The sequence below is a fragment of the Falco naumanni genome, chromosome 15, assembly GCF_017639655.2.
Source record: "Falco naumanni isolate bFalNau1 chromosome 15, bFalNau1.pat, whole genome shotgun sequence".
In the NCBI taxonomy this organism is placed as follows: domain Eukaryota; kingdom Metazoa; phylum Chordata; class Aves; order Falconiformes; family Falconidae; genus Falco; species Falco naumanni.
The window spans coordinates 3,933,034-3,950,144 of record NC_054068.1 but is presented as its reverse complement, the minus strand read 5'-3'; the positions used below and the strand labels follow the sequence as shown (position 1 = coordinate 3,950,144).

At 49.5% G+C, this 17,111-nt stretch overlaps 1 protein-coding gene across 3 annotated transcripts in view; it reads left to right on the top strand.

Annotated features, from left to right (window-relative positions):
• Positions 1-3,432: 3,432 nt before the first annotated feature.
• Positions 3,433-17,111, top strand: part of CRISPLD2 (cysteine rich secretory protein LCCL domain containing 2) — a 35,630-nt gene continuing 21,951 nt past the window's right edge. Inside the window, exons 1-3 of one of the 3 annotated variants that reach the window (XM_040615516.1) lie at positions 3,433-3,676; positions 7,279-7,325; positions 11,522-11,854. In XM_040615516.1, coding sequence (XP_040471450.1) covers positions 11,612-11,854 — 243 coding nt within the window. In that variant the 5' untranslated portion in view covers positions 3,433-3,676; positions 7,279-7,325; positions 11,522-11,611. Of the gene's footprint in view, positions 3,677-6,782; positions 7,326-11,521; positions 11,855-17,111 lie in introns of those variants that run through there. The other 2 variants (XM_040615517.1, XM_040615515.1) reach the window with 2 other exon arrangements.

Here is a 17,111-nt window from a genome sequence, read left to right as displayed (position 1 = left end):
AAAAAAAAATATTTTCTGCAAAGCTGTGGATATAAAAATAGTTGCTTTAATTTTACAGGCACTGCGTTCCAATAAATTCCGTTAGTATTTTGTTAACTTGCTGATTTCGTTTTGCTTCGGCTGGCCTGCCTGTCCGGGGGCTTTGGTGCCAAGCGCTGCGGGGTTTTGTAGGAGGCGGTGGCAGCCGGGTGAACACGTTGGGTTTCAGCACGTGCCCCTTGGCCGGGCTGCCCTGTGCCTGCTGCCCACCTCACACAGCCGCTGGTGGCCTTGCAGGAGGGGAAGGTCATTCCTGGCTGCTTCCTGGAGGCAGGCAGAGGTGGAGACGTTAAATGGTGGCCGCAGCCGGCGCGGTTCCAGTTGGCAGGGCAGTCCCGCTGGACGTGCGGCTCCTGTAGCAGAAACAAAATTCCTGCCGCTTGGCCGGGTGTCGGATGAGCAGTAAGACCTGCTGATGAAAACGCTTGCCCGCTGACTTTTGGACAGTGTCGTGGGATGGTGGAGAACGAGGGTCTTTCCTACCAGTGGCTGGCGGCTGGCGATGCTGTCCCAGGGTGTCGGCGTGCTGGGCGCCAGCTGTAACTGGGAGCATCTGGCCCCGCAGCTGTGGCGAGGCTCGGCGGGTGGTCCGGTGCTCTTAGAGCCGGGGGAGCTTCAAGTAGATGGTGGGTTTCTTTCTTGAATTATTAAGCGTTGTCACATCTATCTTGCTACCACAGTCCTGATGCTGTGAAAATTTTAATGGTGTTCTGTCGCTTGTTTTGGAAATCCAAACATACGTTATTTTTTTCATTGCTCAGCACATTGTAGTAGTATATTCTGACTTTAAAATTGTGACCGAGACGCTGTTCTTGATGTTGGTGACATTACACCAACTCGGAAACTATTGCCTGTCCAAATCTTGTTTTGATTTTGGCTAGTCAGAGGGAAAACCTCCGCTCCTGGCTGCTCACTGGGCACGGTGCCCCGAAGCTGGGGCTACCGAGGCAGCGTGCCCGGGGGCTGCTGCGGGGCTGGGCTTTCCAGGGTTTCCCAACGCAGGGCCACCCGCCTGGGGGTTACCCCAGAGCCAGGGCGGGTGAGACATGGTTCTGCTTCGCATTTGAAACCTGGGGGGAGTGAGGGTGGGTTCCCAGTAAGAAAGAAACCAGATTTTGAAATTACTGTTTTGTGCCGGTGGTTTGTTCGTGTCCTGTTTCCGCACCCTGGCTGAAGCTGTTCTCTGTGCTGCAGGAATAATTTATTGGTTTTTCTTTCTCGTGGCTGTGTGGTGTTACCTGTATCTCCAGTAGCCTGTGGAAAGGCTTACCAGAGCAGCCCAGATAAAATTGCAGGTGCTCGGTAATTAATATATTGCTTGGTATCGGGCCCTTGCAATTAACTTGGGTCTTGACTGGATGAGGTGGTTGGCCGGTGAGTTTTGACCCACGTTACTCAAAACCTACAGGTTCCAGTTTGCGGGTAGGACGTCGGCTATATTTAGTAGAAACAAATTGAACCGTGTGTTGCTGGTCTGCTCTCGCACGAACGGGACTCTCGAACGGCGAGGGATTTTCTAGCAAAAAGCTTTTACTGTTTACAGGTGTCTTAACCAGTTGTGGATGGCTTTGTAATACAGGCGCGCTAAGAAATTTTATTTTGGGGGGTGGTTGCTGCTTGCAAGCAGCCCTGCAAGGCTTTCCCGGACTTGGGAATGTGCAGTGAAGTGGCGTTCAGCTTTTCTGCTGGCTTTAGGAAGAGAAAAACACCGTGTTATTTTCAGCCTTGCTGCGAGTAACCTACGAGTCTTCCTGGTTATGGGCGACTCCCCGGCTTCAGCGATGCCGGTGTGTGACCCGGAGCGGGTGCCGCTTCGTGGCGAGCGGTTTAGAGCGGAGTCCAGCGCAGCAGAAGTAGCTTTAAAGGTAAAGTGAAGAAGAGGAAGGAGAGGAAGAAGTGAGGAGTAAGATGAGAAAGAAAGAACTGATGCACAATGACCGCAATTTTACTAGTATTTCCTTTAGCTGTGCTTAGCTTCCGCTGAGGTTTGCTTAGTGTTGCTGCATATGCGATGGATTAATATCGGAGTATTTAAATTACGATTGAATTGCATCATATATTTTTACCTAATACAGGCTTGGTCCTAAGAACGCCCTGTGCTATTTGGTTTTGCTCTCGGGAGGGGTTTGGTGTTGAACGGTGCCTGCAGCTGCAGGAGCTCAAGGACTTTTCCTGTCCCCTGTGCATTGTCCCCTGAGGTTAAAGAATAGAAGCTGAATTTATATAGAAACCGAATTTATACAACCGAGATCTTTCCTGTTCGTAAAAGACCTGTATCAACATCTCATAAAAGTTGTCAGGAGCGGAGAAGGTGACGTAGAGAAAATCCTGCTGTATAAATGCAGTTCCCTCTTGACTGTATATTCAGTTATAGATTTCACTTGGCATGAACAGGCTTCATGTGTTATTAATTATCTACAGGAAATGGCAATAAGTAATTCAAAAAGCAGGTGTTGAATAGTATGAAACGGAAGTGGTTCAGACGGTATTTCTTGATTTTTCACTAAGATCCTACAAATGCACTTGTTGCTACAATCTGTCCTCTGCAGTGTATTACAGGGTGGGGGGAGGAGTAAAAAGTATGTGGCAACGCTGATGTGAACACATAACCACAATTTTTATTTTCTATATTAAACTCCTCCCATCATTGCAAAACAAGGAATTTGCAGCCAATTATTTGCTTTGACTGACAGTGATTATGTAAGAGATAAAAAACCCCAACACCCAAGACGACCCCCCCCTCCAGTACACCGTAATTTGTGTGGTTGTTTACTGACGGTTAAACCAGGTCTTAAATGTGGTTTTTTTAAAACGCATATTCAGACCTAAAGTTTTCAAAACTAGAAGCTTCGGATGTGGAAGTCCAAGAGGCCGTTAGAGGAGTGTTGGCCATCGCCCAGCTCTGCGCGGGGAGCGTTTGACGGGGCAGGCGAGAGGTTACCCAAAGCACAGGGTATTTGGGGGTGGGGGAGGTCTCTGGGTGTTAATTACGAAACCGTAGGGGTTTCCATGGTACCCCCAAGAGCAGGTGGGCTGCCGGCAGGGGCTTGCTCTTCCTACATGTACTCTGAATCTCTCTTGTCCCGAGCAGGAATTTGGAAATAATTTGTATTGGCGTATGACCAGCTGTAACGGCTGCGGAGCTTGTGATTGCAGTTTGCCGTCTCTGTTTTGGGGTGAAATCACCAAAGATGAGTGCTGGGTTAGTATTTCTGAACTGTTTCAGTCTGCAGACGTGTACCAGCTCCTTTATTATTAAAAAAGTGTGTTCTAGCATCTCTCACTGCGGAGGGGCCTGGGAGGCGTGGTGAGCTGTGGCAACGTGGGCAGGAGGCTCGTGGTTTGTACGTTCGCTCGTCCTCAGTGCGGTCCGCGGTGCCCCAGAATTTTCTAAAATCGCGGCTGCTTGTGCACTGATTCCCTTGTCTTACCTGGGCACTGGTGAAACAGCACAGGCTTGGGGAAGTTTTGTGGGGAGTCGTTTTCTTGCATATCCTCAGCAGATTAAATGTTTGGGGAAATGTTTTTTATTATAGGAAGGAGGAAAAGAAGCCGCAGATGAACCCTGGTGGTCACAGTCCGGGCTGCCCCAGGAGAGCAGTGGCAAAGAACGAAGAGGCCCTTCCTGGTGCCAAAGGTTAGTTCTGCTTCGCAGTAGATCTGTAAATGCCTGGTTTTCACTGCCGTGATTTAGAATCCCCGCGCTCCTAATCCATCTGCTGCGTAATGCCAAGGCAGCATCGTGCCGTGCGCTCAGGAGACTGGAGCATCCTCATCTCATCCCTGCGGGAGGGCAGGATGGATTCAGGAGGGTTCCTTGGCTGCCTCTACCCCCCTGCATCATCCTCCAGCAGAGACAAAGCCCGGGCGGGGGAGGGAGATGTAAGTAGGCAGCGAGGTAGGGGCTGGTGGCCCCAAGCAAGAGCACGGCCGTGCCACTGCCTGCCTGGCACCCAGCGGGAGCTGCTGGGGTCGCTGGGCACACTGGGCTCTCGTACACAATTACACCAAGTTTCTGCACGTTTCTTGTTGCCACTGGGTTTGCTCCATCCCCCCGTCCCCCCTGTACTCGCTCTGTTCTGGAGCCAGAGACAAAGCCAGGTGGTAACAGGACGGAGCACGAGGGCTTTGGGTCGCTTGCCCTGCTCTTCGCGCTGCCCCTGCTCGGGTTTGGTGCTGCTACTATAGGAATAGTAAGTAAAGGGGAAAGTAGTTGACGTTGAGAATGAAGACGTGCTGTCTGCATGCTCAATTAGGAGGGCATTGCGAAATCTCTGTTTCTTCCTCTTCATTGGCTATTACATTAAAAGCCTCCTCTCCTAATAGATACTTACATACGCAGCCTGCTTTATGTGGCTTTTACCACATATGAAATGGAGACGTTATAATCAAGGCAGTAATAACGCGGAATGATTAAAAGTAACTTCTGATTGTTTTGGCTTGGGTCAAATGTATGACCTGAAACTGCTGACTCGAGGCAAAATAAGGTGGATAAAAAGTCTCGTTCTGGGCTCATCCCTAAGCACAACCGTGCACAGCTTGTACAGGGAAACCGTGGTGGTGTGTATTAAAAAAAAAAAATAATTAAAAATTAGATCTTTGTAAAACAGCAGGCTTGATAGAGAAGTCAGACAGCCCAAACCATCCTAAAGGAATTCATTTCCTGTGGGTACATTTGGGGAGATTACAAAATACTGGATTTCTGAGATCTGGAAATCATTTCTACATCGGTATGTGAGATGTAGAGCGAGTTAATTCAGTTTTCTGGTAATTGGAGCGAGCAGCACTTTCTGGGGTCCATGAGTCAGGGCTGCGGAGCTGCGTGGTTCCAGGCTGGCAGCCGGGGGGGCACGGTGGCTCACTGCCGCTGGCCCTCCTTATTCAGGGGCATTGGGAAACGGGGGGCTGCAGCATCATTCAGCTGATGAACTTCATCATTTCATACAGAAGCAGCCTTCTGTAAACACAGCAAACTCATCGATCCAGAGTGAATCAGAGGAGCAAGGAAAGTAAAGGGATGATACGGTGATTTTTAAGGCAAAACGGTGCAGAACCTCCTGCTGACCCAGGGCTGTGTGGTCTTTGAGTTGCCCGTGTCGGGGCAGCATCTGAGGTTTCTCGGGAGCGAGCAGCCTCGGCAGGGCAGAAGTGGCAGGGCCCAACGACGGGCCATATGTTACATACACAGTTTGTTTTGAAGCGCACGGAAAGTCTTTGTAAATACATCTGGGAGAACGTGGCCAGTGGGGAAAGGCAGCAGCTGTGGCTGTACCAGGCTGCGGGACTGGGACTGACTGGGGGGGGCTGGGTACCCCCCATGTCACAGCTCCGCTTGGGTAAAAGAGGCAGCACGCACAGTGCTGAAGGTGCACCCCAAGTGATGAGAATCTGCTACTTATTGAAGAATTATTTTTAAAAATGGTGTAAAAGATTAAATTGGCAGGTATGTCTTAGGGCTGACTTCAGAGGAGTTGTTTTCTTTGCTCAGTGGAGTTCCTGTCTCGGCTGCCAATATTTGCTGCTTTGCTCATGCACTGTTGAACAAATTTGGTAAATGTCATTCTGCTTTTTGAGCACTGCTGGGTTAAAATAAGCCTCTCAGTGGCAGAGTATCTTGTAAGCTCCCTTCTTGTAAGCATTAAATAAAAGGGTTTGGCGATTTGCTCAAAGAAATAAATATTGACTGTTGAGGGGAATGGAAGGACTTTTTTTTCCCAGACCTTTGGGGAGAGAACTAGACGGTGGGTTTGGAAAAATCATAGCTGCTTTGCTTGGATGTGCCAAATCCAGGGGATGGATGCTGCCCTGGCTCCCTGCTGGGCCATTGCTGGTGCCCCCTCCACAGGGGGCTGCCCCGGGCTGGGTGACCCCGGGTACGTGCCAGCAGCTGGGGGACCCTGCGGTGCTGCTGGGTGGGGGGACCCCATGGGTGGTGATGCCTGGACCTGCTCGCTCCGGGCACTGCAGCATCCTGCTGCAGGCTTGTGGCTGCTGCAACAGAGATGCTGTAATACACTCATGTTGTTACTCATGATACTGGTTTATTTTTTCCTGTTGTGTTTTTTTTTTTTTTTTTTTTACTTGAAAAAAAAAAACCAACAACCAACAAGCTTTCAGCTTGTCTTTTGCTCAGTCATTTCCTTCCACAGCAAATAAAACCGTGTTTCAACAAGGGGGCACAGAGGTTGATGCAAAAGCTGGGGGTTTTGGGGCGGCAGAAGAGGTGAGCCGTGCCTTGCCTGGACGTGCTGCTAACTTTTTATTTCCTTAACCTCCCTAAGTCCGTCTGTCGCGCTGGAGCAGCAGGACTGAACCGTGGGTGTACGTGGGGAATGTCAGTGCTGGAGGAGCTTTGGGAACAAACTGCGGAGGGTGATAAATCTTCTGTTTCCCAGCAGATGTCCAGCTCTGGGGGAAAAAAAAAAGGGGGGGGGGAGGGGAATGCCATGGGGTGTGCCCGAGGGCTGCACCCTGCTCAGCCCTGCTGCCGGAGCTGGGACCCCGCTTTGCTGTGGGGGTGCAGCCCAGCTGTCAGCCCGGAGCAGCAGGACCTGCGGTGGGATTTCCCTGTGGGAAGCAGAAAATGGCTGACCTGGCAGCCGGGAGGAGACAGCTGGCTTCAGTCCCTTGCAGAAAAACTCCTTTCATGAATTCCCCCTCCCGAGTACCCCGAGCCCCACACCGAGGCGTCGCGGCGGTCGCCCCTCGGCTCTGAGGAGGATGCTCCCGTGGCCCTGGGAACCCGCCGGGCTGTGAGCTCTGCCCGAGAGCTGACTGCAAGGGAAAGCAAAGCGAAACCCTTTTATATGATCATCTGGCTGCACTCCTCCTCCTCCTCCTCCTCCTCCTCTCCCCCTCGCCGGGTGTTGCATTTCAGCCTTTGGGAGGATGGTCCTAATTTGCCGAACCCCAATGACTATCTTCAAACTGCTGAGATCCCAAGCGACACACCTCCGCTCCTTGCTCCTGCCTCCTTTTTGTGGTTTGGGGTTTCCCCCCCCCCCCCTTTTTTTTTATAACCTCCTTGTCATTATTTCTACGTCACCAAACAGGACGATCCAGGGTTGTCTTCTTTGCCTGGAGAGCATAAATACCACTGGGGAGCTCTGTGAGACGCAGTTGGTACAAGCTGCTGAGCTGAGACCTTGCACATCTCACACCTCCTAAGGCTTATTTCATCCTTTTTCCCCTCCTCCTCCTTTAAATATTTCAGATATATAATTTATTTTCCACAAGCAGGCTTGGAGGAGCTACAATTTCCTGGAGACTTGGAAGTACTCGGTAAGGTAAGTGTCAGCTTTGGTCCTTGCTTCTGAAATGTGGTTGGGGGGTGTGGGGTGGGTGTGCAAGAAGTGGCTCTATTAAGAAGTCACAATTTTAGGAACTGCTCTGAAAAGTTGCCTGCATGGTATAAAATAGCACAATGTGCCTGAGCTTCCCTTATTTATGCTTTAGCAGAAGTTAATGCAAGATTAATAAACATGAATCTTGAATGAATAGGAGGAGTTTTCAAGTACAGGAGCGGTTTTCTACACAAATAGAAAATATCTAAAGGATGCTGTAGCAGTCTCTAAGAGCTGACTACCCATGGGCACATCTAGTCTGCTCCAGGCAGCCTGTGTTTGTGCAGCTCTGCTCTAAAGTCCTGTATGAAAGGAATTTCACAGTGTCGCCACATGTTGTGTCTCTTACCAGTGGGTTTTCCATGTGGTTTTGCATAGAAACTCACCCACTTCAGTTCTGTGGGAGTGGATTGTAATGGAAGATCCAGATGCTTTGGCCCGTGGCCTTGAAGATGCTGAATCTGCGGCATGTTCTTTGCAGATGATGTTATATCCTGCGTCAAGGAACCTGTCATCCCGCTTTTATTTTGAGCCCAACCCAGTTCTTCAAAGCTTGAAATGTGTGCAGCTCTGTTAAATGAATGAACGACCTGGGGTTTAATGCTTTAAGTATGTTGTAGCTTTATCACTGCGTTTCTTGGCCCAGGTTAGAAGCTCATCCCGGGATAACTCAGGCTAGAAGCTGGTCCTAGGCTAACTTCCCTCTGTTCTGCTCTTCTGGATGCTTTGCCAGTATCCCGAGCTAACTTCTGCGTTTTCCTGCCCTGTCTGCTTGTTCCAAGTATAACTCCACAGGTCCCAGGATTTTTTAGCTGCGAATATCATCCTTAACCAAGGAACAGACCCTCACTCGTATCCTTTACCAGGGGGGCAGTTAAAGATCAATAGCTGTAAGGAATAAGGTGAAGCGAGGACATAAAGGAGCACAGAAGTCAGCCTGCGTGTGGCTTTAGCAGGCAGCGCTCCGTGCCAGGCTTCAAATGCTACCAGCTCTTCTGCTTTCTGTGAAAGACAGACACTATCCATTAGCTGGGGAAATAGCTTTCTAAAAATAATCTTTTCCAAAGTCCGGTGCTGCTTTGGAACTTCCTCAGACCCCAGAAGGCAGCCTCCCCTGTGTCCCCAGTTTGGACAGGCTTTACAGCATATTAAGGACTGGGTTTCTGCTGACTCACTCATTCCTGAACGCTCCCAGATGTTTACCTGGCACCAGTGTCAAGGGCCCCATGTGTCTGAACGGAAGCTAGTGCTTCTCTTGAACCTTTGAAAACAACAGCAGAGACTTCCTCAGCTAATTTTCTCCGAATAATGTCAGATCGGAACTCAAAGGCAGTGTGACTTCACTCTTCCCCGACGAGGAGCTGCGGGTGCAGCCAGCCAGCAGACGCTGCCCGGCTCTGCAGGGCGCTTGGGCTGCTTGAGCTTTAACACGTGCCCACGTGTTTTGTTACACCTGGGCATGAGGCTATTAGGAGAGGTAAATGGACGGACATCTGAAATCAGTAAGAACTTTCTAAATGTGAGCATCTTCCTGCTGTTTGCAGTCACTCTGGCCCGGGAGCTCGCTGCTCCTTGCTCCTCTCCGATTGCTTCATTCTTCCTTTGAGTGCGAGCCAAAGAAGGGAGAAGGACCTGCACACACCCCAAGTGAAAAAGAAGATAGTGCCAAAGCGACCTAATTTAAGAGAGGTGCTAGTATCCTCTTGCTCGCTAACGGGATCCAGGGGAGAGCATCCCGAGGAATAATGCACCATCTGTTGCGAGGTTTTGGTTGGATGGCGAAACCAGACGCGCTGGCTTCATTGCACAGCCGTGAGTGGGGCAGCTCCTCTGGGCTTTCAGATGTTACAGCTGATTTTTTTTTTTTTTTTTTTTTTTTTTTCCAGGCTGCCCTTTCTGTAAGTTCAGTGTTTGCCTTAAATGGGTAGTGGATGCCGGCTCCTATTTAGCAAAGGGCACGGGGCCAAATGAAGGGGTACAGCTGCAGCGTGTATTAGCTGTCTGTTGCGCCTGCTCTACCTACAGGGCAGGCTGCAGGGAACATTGCTGGTGCTAAATGGCCACATTGTAAACGGCTGTGGCAGAGCATCTATTTTTAAACTCGTTGGGAAGTGCCTCAAAGTAGGAATTGTTCCCTGAATTTGGGTCAGACAGTCTACAAAAGCAACAGCTCGTTTTTGCCTCCCCTGCCCCTCTGCAGCCAGGTTAGAAAGCTGGGCTCTGGCATGGGGGGGAAGTACATGCCAGCAAACAAGGTTGCGAAGAGGATGAGGTTAGAGCAGGATTTGTCCCGCTGCCACCGAACGTCCTGTCTTTCAGGTGTGCCTGGAGCTGGGGACAAGGCGTGTGTGTTCGACTTGCTCTGCAGAGCAGGAAATAATAAGCAGCCGTTACCTAAACCGAGCAAATTACATTCCTGCATTGTTCTGCGGGGCAAAGGCTCCGTGCGCTGCCTGGAGAGGGGCTGAGGGCAGCTGGTTTTCATCTGCCTTAACACAGTACAAGCAAGAAACCTCAAACGGGGACTTTGTCTCATTTTGTGTAGACAGCCAACAAGTTTTCAGGGGTTCTCAGTGGCCTCAAGAGTTTTTTGGAACTCCCCACTTGTGCTAAGCACCTCGTGCTTGCCACTGTCCTCCGCAGGTGCTGTTGTGCCAGGGGGACAGGGGGGTGGGAATTTGCTCGAGAGTAGCTTTTCCAGCTGGGAGCTGGAAGGTCCCTCCCTGCCTTGGGTGGCTTCCAACTCCAGTCTCGGAGTGTCCAAATCACTGTCACTGGGCTGAATGTTCTAGAATAATTCTTCCTGATCTGGGGTTTGTGCTGGAAGGTCCCTCCCTGCCTTGGGTGGCTTCCAACTCGTCCAGTCTCGGAGTGTCCAAATCACTGTCACTGGGCTGAACCTTCTAGAATAATTCTTCCTGATCTGGGGTTTGTTTCATGACGCTGCATAGGAATGCTTTCAGCGCGCCTTGTAACAGTGCTGTCAAAACCAGATCCTCGCCTAGTTTTGAAGAAAGGGATGGGAAAGGTTTCTTCCAAAATTTAGCCCTAAGGAGAGAGATGGCTGTGTTTGCACTGTCACTATGGGTGCTTATTGCCCCGATGGATTGATTCTGCTTTAGTGGCTCTTAGATCCTGCCCAAAGAGCAGTAGGTGCTGCAGAGCCACGCGGCGACACAGGTTTCCTTCCCTGAATAGCTTGTGGGCTAAATAGAACCGGCCAGGACGCACAAGGCTCATTAGATGGAGAGGTCGGGGCAGGGGAGAGAGGAAGGGAGGAAGAGTTTACTTTGGAAATGGCAGGTGGAGCGGGAGCACCATGGAGCAAGGGGGTGGGGGTGGGGATTAAATGAAGCCATTTGAGGCTGGCAATGACCAAATCGGGACCATGTCTCTGAGCCCTTGGTGCCAATGGCTCCCAGTGGGCATGGGAACACCTCATCTTCTGGCCAGGGGAGGACGGGTGCTCCGGCTCCTCTCGTCATCTGCCATAATTCATGCTGCTGGCCACGGGCCCACTGCCGTACAGCGATGCGTCAGCGAGAACACCCCGGTGCGTCACGGGCCAGCAGGGAGTTTGGTTGTTCGATATTACGGTGACATTTCACATAAACAGCCACTCTCGCTGGGTCTGGCAGCTGCTCCGCTGGAGTCTGTTGGCAGACTGGGGCCTCCAAAATAGCTCTTGCTGATGTCTGACCTCTGCGATCTGGCTTCCTGGGAATTTTACTTTCCCTTTTATTCATATCCATTCTCTACTTTAACAGCTGCTCTTGGGTGAATAGCTTCAAATGTCTTCCCACCTGGGGAGGGATAGAGCTGGGGTTGTTGAGAACTGCTGGATGTCGCAGGGTGACACCTGCACCCCTGGCATCTTTGGTGGAGAAGGCATCTGCCGCCAGGCTGGGGTGATGCCCGCTCCCAGTGCGCCGTCAGCGGCGTTCCCTGGTGCAATGCACTGAGTGCCCATCACTGACGGTGCTGTTCGGGTCTGCCCGTCCTTGGGGTGGGCAGTAATTGCTTAGACTGCAGGCACTGCTCTTTTCCGAGCCGAAACCTGGGTTGTGCGGCTTCATCGTTGAGGGCTATATGCACCGAGAGCTTCTCTGGCGCTCCTCTGACTGCCTCTTTCTCCCCAGAATCCAGGCCTGCGCTGAGCCACAGGAGCCCCTGCAAGAAAACCTCCCGTCATCTTCATCCCTGCTGCTGCCGGCCAGCGAGGAGGCGGCATGAATCCTGCCCTGCCCTGGATCCTTCCCCTTGGATGCGTGCTGCTCCTGACAAAGGCTGCCGAATGCTTCATCTTGCCCAACTCAAGTCACCTGGAGAGCATTCTGAGTAAATACCAGGATGGAGAAACTCACTCCAGATCCAAGAGAGCCATCTTATTCTCAGACAGACAGGAGATAGTGATGCTCCACAATAAACTGAGAGGTCAAGTGTACCCAGTGGCCTCTAATATGGAATACATGGTGAGTCTAGCTGCTGATACCTACATTTATTATTACGTTTTTAAACTTTATTTTAATTTTCCTTATGGTGCAAGAGGTGTAGCAAATTTCCTCTAAAGTTAAGTTTTTCTCAAGAGGTTTCCTGGAGCAGTTTCATTCCGGAGCGAATGATGCTTTAGATCATTGGACTGTTTTGGTTGGAAAAGGCCACTAATGGGTCATCGAGTCCATCCGCTGCATAGTTTCAGGACTGGTTCCATTATTCATAAACTAGCGTCTGGCCCAGCCCTGGATGCATCTCCAGTGATGGCAATTCCACAGCCTGCCTCAGCAGGTTCTTCCATTACCTTAATGTCATAAAAGCATAAAATTTTCCCTGGTGTTTAACCCACGTTCTCCCTGTGAAAGCTTTCAGACCATTGCGACTGGTGTTTTGGGACGGCACAGTCTGCTCAGGGAAACTTCTGATGGTCCATGGGTTGCCATCAGCTACCACCCAACTGATCAACTACCACCATCTGCCCTTTTGTCATACACTGGTCACCAGAGATTACTAACGTGAACCAAGCATCCATGATGCTGCTGGGAATCCACTCAGGACCTTAGAGAAACAGGGCTCGAGGAATGTGGCTCCACCTGCAAAGAATTTCAGTCCCTGGAAATAGCTGGAAAGACTTTGGGAGTTCATGGGTGGATGGGTCAGTGCTATTGGCTTTTTGTAGTTCAGGAAACCAAAATAAAAGTTTGGTCAGTGTATTCTCCCACTTCAGAGGGAGAACTTAAAAGTGTCCGTATGAAATATGCCTTTACCATCAACAATTCAGATGAATAGTTTTTTTCACCTGATGCCAGTGACCCTATTTCGAGCTATTTTCGACATGCCATCAAAATACTGCGGGGCCACAAAATGATGTAGGCAAATAATTTTTTTGTGTGTGCCTTTCCCCAGTGTGCAAATATAGTTACAACCTAAACTGGTCTGACTTCAGCTTGCACTCCTGCTGACAGATCAAGCGATTAACGATTTGTTAAGACCACGTTTAAAAGGGTAAAAGCAAAGTATGCTTAAATGTAATACAAAATCGTTTGCCGGCTGTGCTGAAACGAGAGCTACGAATGGAAAATCCTGCCTTTTGTGACCGTAGGGAAAAGGGAAGAGAGAAGGGAGGGCAGAGGACAGTAAGGAGGGACAGCTGTCCATCAGCTGGTCCCCGTGGGTGTTCCCACCACTGGTCTTTTATCCCACCTCTGCCAGACACCGCGTGCCTTTCTAAGGACCCGTGCTTTCTGTCCCTCGCAGCGGGCTCCCGTGTCACCCTGCGGGCAAGGCACTGCCGGAGGAGAGGTGACCTGGTTCATCGCCAGACAGTAAACACAAAGCACGGGAAAGCCAAATGTGTGTTGGTTGGCTTTGAGGATCGGAGAGGGCTGCCGCGGCGGGCTGCCCGCTGGCCGGCTGCTGTTGACGCTTGCAGCGTGGTTACACTGTTCTATTTGCCTTTGCTCAGCGCCCTTTTCTAGTGGTTTTTATGGGCGATTGAGGGTAAATGAAAGCCTTATATGCCGTGAAGAAAGAAGCTGAGTATAAGATGGTGCTACTTGGAAGGGCTATAATCAGCCTTTCATGTATTCGTGTTTACCCAATGCTACTTGGAAATGCTGTGTATGCGCTGAACGTGAATTTCACTTTAATCCTTTGTTCTGCATAGGACACTTCTCATTTGGACTCTGTTAAGAGGATGGTCTGTCTTTAGTACGTAGATAAACTTCTCTCTTTTCCTTTGGTGCCGCTGTGGGGCATCACAGGCGATGTGCAGTGCTGGTTCAGGGATCAGTAGGTAGAACTTGTTCTTGCCCATCAGCTTCCAAACGCTGCCTCGTGAAAGCCCCTTCTCCCAGCTCCATATCTGACGTATTTAAGAGATCTAAAGTGGCAAAGGGACCTAATGTATTTCAGGAAAGGGATGTATCTTTCTATTACAGTGTGAACTTTAGTTAGTGGAGGCTGTTAATAAGCAAGCAATAACACAGTGGGTCCCATGACTTATCTGGAGATCAAAAGAATTATTCACATATGGAATAAAGGTAATGTGGAGTGAGTAAATGAAGAAAGAAACGGTTTTGCTGTGGGGTTTGTATAAATGAAAGCTAGGACAGGTACTCGGTGTTAATGGGAAATGAGTGAGCAGTGTACATCTTCCTGATGAAGCTGGTCTCATCCAGAATTCCCTCAGCCCCTCTGGCAGCTTTCTGATCAACACTTCCACAGCGGGTTTGGGCTTTTTAACAGCAGGCAATGCATGGGCACCAAGACCAAACCAAAGTCCTCGTTAATAAGCCTAGAGTAAAAAGGGCGTAATAGTTCCTAGGACATCTTGACCTTTTAAGACAGCTTAGCCAGATGGCTTTCAGCAGTGATGAAAGGCAGAAATCTTTCCTCTTGCAGAGGCCTTAAGGACAGCTGGATAAGGCAAAATTGTTCTTGGTACAGATTGCTGGAAGGAAAATAGTTTGTTTTCATGTATAAGGTATGCATCCTTCCTCTAAACTGTAGCGTAGTGACTTTCCTCGTCAGGGTGGGACGGTATTTCTGTGTGGGTTAGCAAAGTGTATCCAAGTTTCTGCCAGGACTTGTCAGTCCTGGACTGTCCTGCCACTGCTAAAAGCAATTGCCAGTATTGCAAAAAGCCTGAGCTGGGGAGAAAAATGTGTGAGAAACCTGATCACTGCAATTCAGGTGTCTGGGGTTAGGTTTACAAACTAGTTAGGCTGAGAAAGCAGACTCGTTGTGGTATATATTCTTACTAAATATCAACCTACAAACTGTAGTATAGTGTATGTTTGCCATGCGTGTATTTTACATACAGTGTATATTGTACTTTGAAAGGCAGTTTGGAAATTTGGCAGAAAGGAAATTCAGGGCAGTAAAAAAGAGTCCCTGTGCTGAATCACTCACACCCAAAGGCTGCTTGAGAAGGGATCTGAGCACAGGCACACACGGCCCCTCTGCCTTCAGCAGCCTTCCCAGATACTGCTACGAACATTGGCATAAAGAATTCCTGCAAGCATAGCTGGGAAAGTCTGAAATCGCATAATTTTTTTTAATATGTTTATTGCTCTGAAATAATTCCAGCCTCCTGACCGCATTCACGTCTGAGAAGCAAGAGGTGAATAACTGCTGTAATTTAAGTGGGATGGCTTTGTAATCTGCCGCCTGCAGAAACGAGCTGCTCTACTCCCCGAGCACAAAGCCATGCAAAGATGTAGCTTGTTCCCAATTACCTGTTGAGCATCTCTTGTCAGAGTTCATTTCTTTTATCCATAGGCATCAAAGGAAGATGTAACGCATACATTCGCATCGATTTCCATTTAATGGCCTATTGCTTATAATGTCTCTGCATTAAATTAGGAGATTTGGAACATCTCCGCCTCTGAGGCTGCAGGGAATAATGCTCTGCTAGGAAGTCTGAAGTACTAGCAGTGCTTGGGAGAGTTTCTGCGGCTTATGTGTTGGATGGGAAGGCAGATTGTGGCTGCTCATTGCCTAGTGCAGCAAGTGGGAGACCACAAAAAGACTATTGCGATTGTGCCTAGACATACAGCTGCCTGAGCAGAGGTTTGGAAACGTGTGTGCGGTGGGACAGATCCCATACACCTTCAAGGAGCTGGAGGGCTGAGATGGAAAATGGTTTATTCCCTCTGTCGGAGCTGTGTCCGCACGGGGTTTTGCAGGCTGACATGGGTTTGCTTGGCCGCTGCTCAGTTCAGAGCCAAGCTGATGAGTTCAGAGCAGCGCTGGGATGTTGTTGGAAGCTGGGTTGCTGAGCATGCTTAATGATAAGCTGTTCTCAGAGATCTGGGCTCTTAGCTCAGTTAGATGAGCTCATGTTTGCCTTACAAAGATAGTGTAGACACACCAAGTTCCAGGAGACGCTGTGTTTTCCTGTTGCCTTAGCCAGGGACATGCGGTCCATCCCCATCCCGGTTGTAACTGCCCGAGACTGTGTTCAGATGCTTACTCAGAATGAGCACTTGCTGTTTTCTAAATGTGTTTGAGAGCCTAAATGCCCTCCAGTCCTCCAGACAGGTTCTGACAGGTCCGATGTTTGAGCTCGGAAGTTGCTTTCCTTCTGGAGAAGACGGGACTTGGAAAGACCAGCTGGTTGTGATGGTAAATGTTGAAAAAGACCGTAATCTTGTGCTGGCACGTGAATGGGCTGGAGACACATTGCAAGACCTCTGTTCTCTTTGGTTTTATTTGTAGGAATGTGCAGTAATATTTTAATCCCAACAAATTAGCCTCTAAGGACTTTCTGAACAGGCCAGCCGTCAGTAATTACACAAGGAATTCAGGGCACTGTCTACTGGGTCCAGCAAGTCTGGCCTTCAAACCAAATACGCTCCTGGGCAGTGGAGCCAGCGAAGCCTGCTTTCCTGTTAGTCTACGTACCCTGCTTGAGCTCTCGCTTGGCGATGCTCGGTGAGGAGTGTTCTCACACCACCACCCTTCCCTCGGGGGGAACATCAACAGGAGCTGTCACTTCTAACCTGATGCCTGTTTCAGCAAGAGTGGCGTTAACTTGACAGCTCTGGGGCTTTGCCACCTCTGTTAAACTTGACTGGATCCACTGGGGGACTCGGCAGTTATTCTGGAAGGAGAAGGGGAGATGGGACAAGGAGACATACCCACACACCTCTTGGTTAAGTGGTTGGGCCAAAAGATCTTCAGCTGCGTTGGTGGTGGAATGCAGGAACACATCCAGTGTTGGAATTCCGGTTGATGGGAAAGCCTGGAAATGTCCTGATAGTATGGACAACAGATGGAAAATCATGCTGAACTACATCAGAGCACTGTCTGCATGTTAGAATTCTTGCAGAGCTCAGGAATAGGTGATCAAGAGGAACTGCTAAGATCTCCATCCCTGATGTTTTAGCGGGTTGGGGTTTTGGAGGTTTTGGGTGGTGTTGTTTTTTTGTGGTTGGTTGGTTTGTTTTGGGTTTGGTTTTTGGTTTTGGGGTTTTTTTGGGGTGTTATTTTTTTGTTGTTGTTGTTGTTTTTAACTGATTAGACAAACACGAGCCAAGAATATTTTGTTTTAGGGTGGATAGTCTTGAGGTTCTTGAGGTCTTCCCAGGTGTGTTTTCTGCTGACCTATGCAAAGCACCTCCTAATAAGCATGGCATGAAGCAGGAGAAATAACAGACCCTTTAGTGCCCTGCATTTCCATGGCAGGGGGTTGTCTTGAGAAACTTGCTCTTAGGTTAGGGCACCTTATTG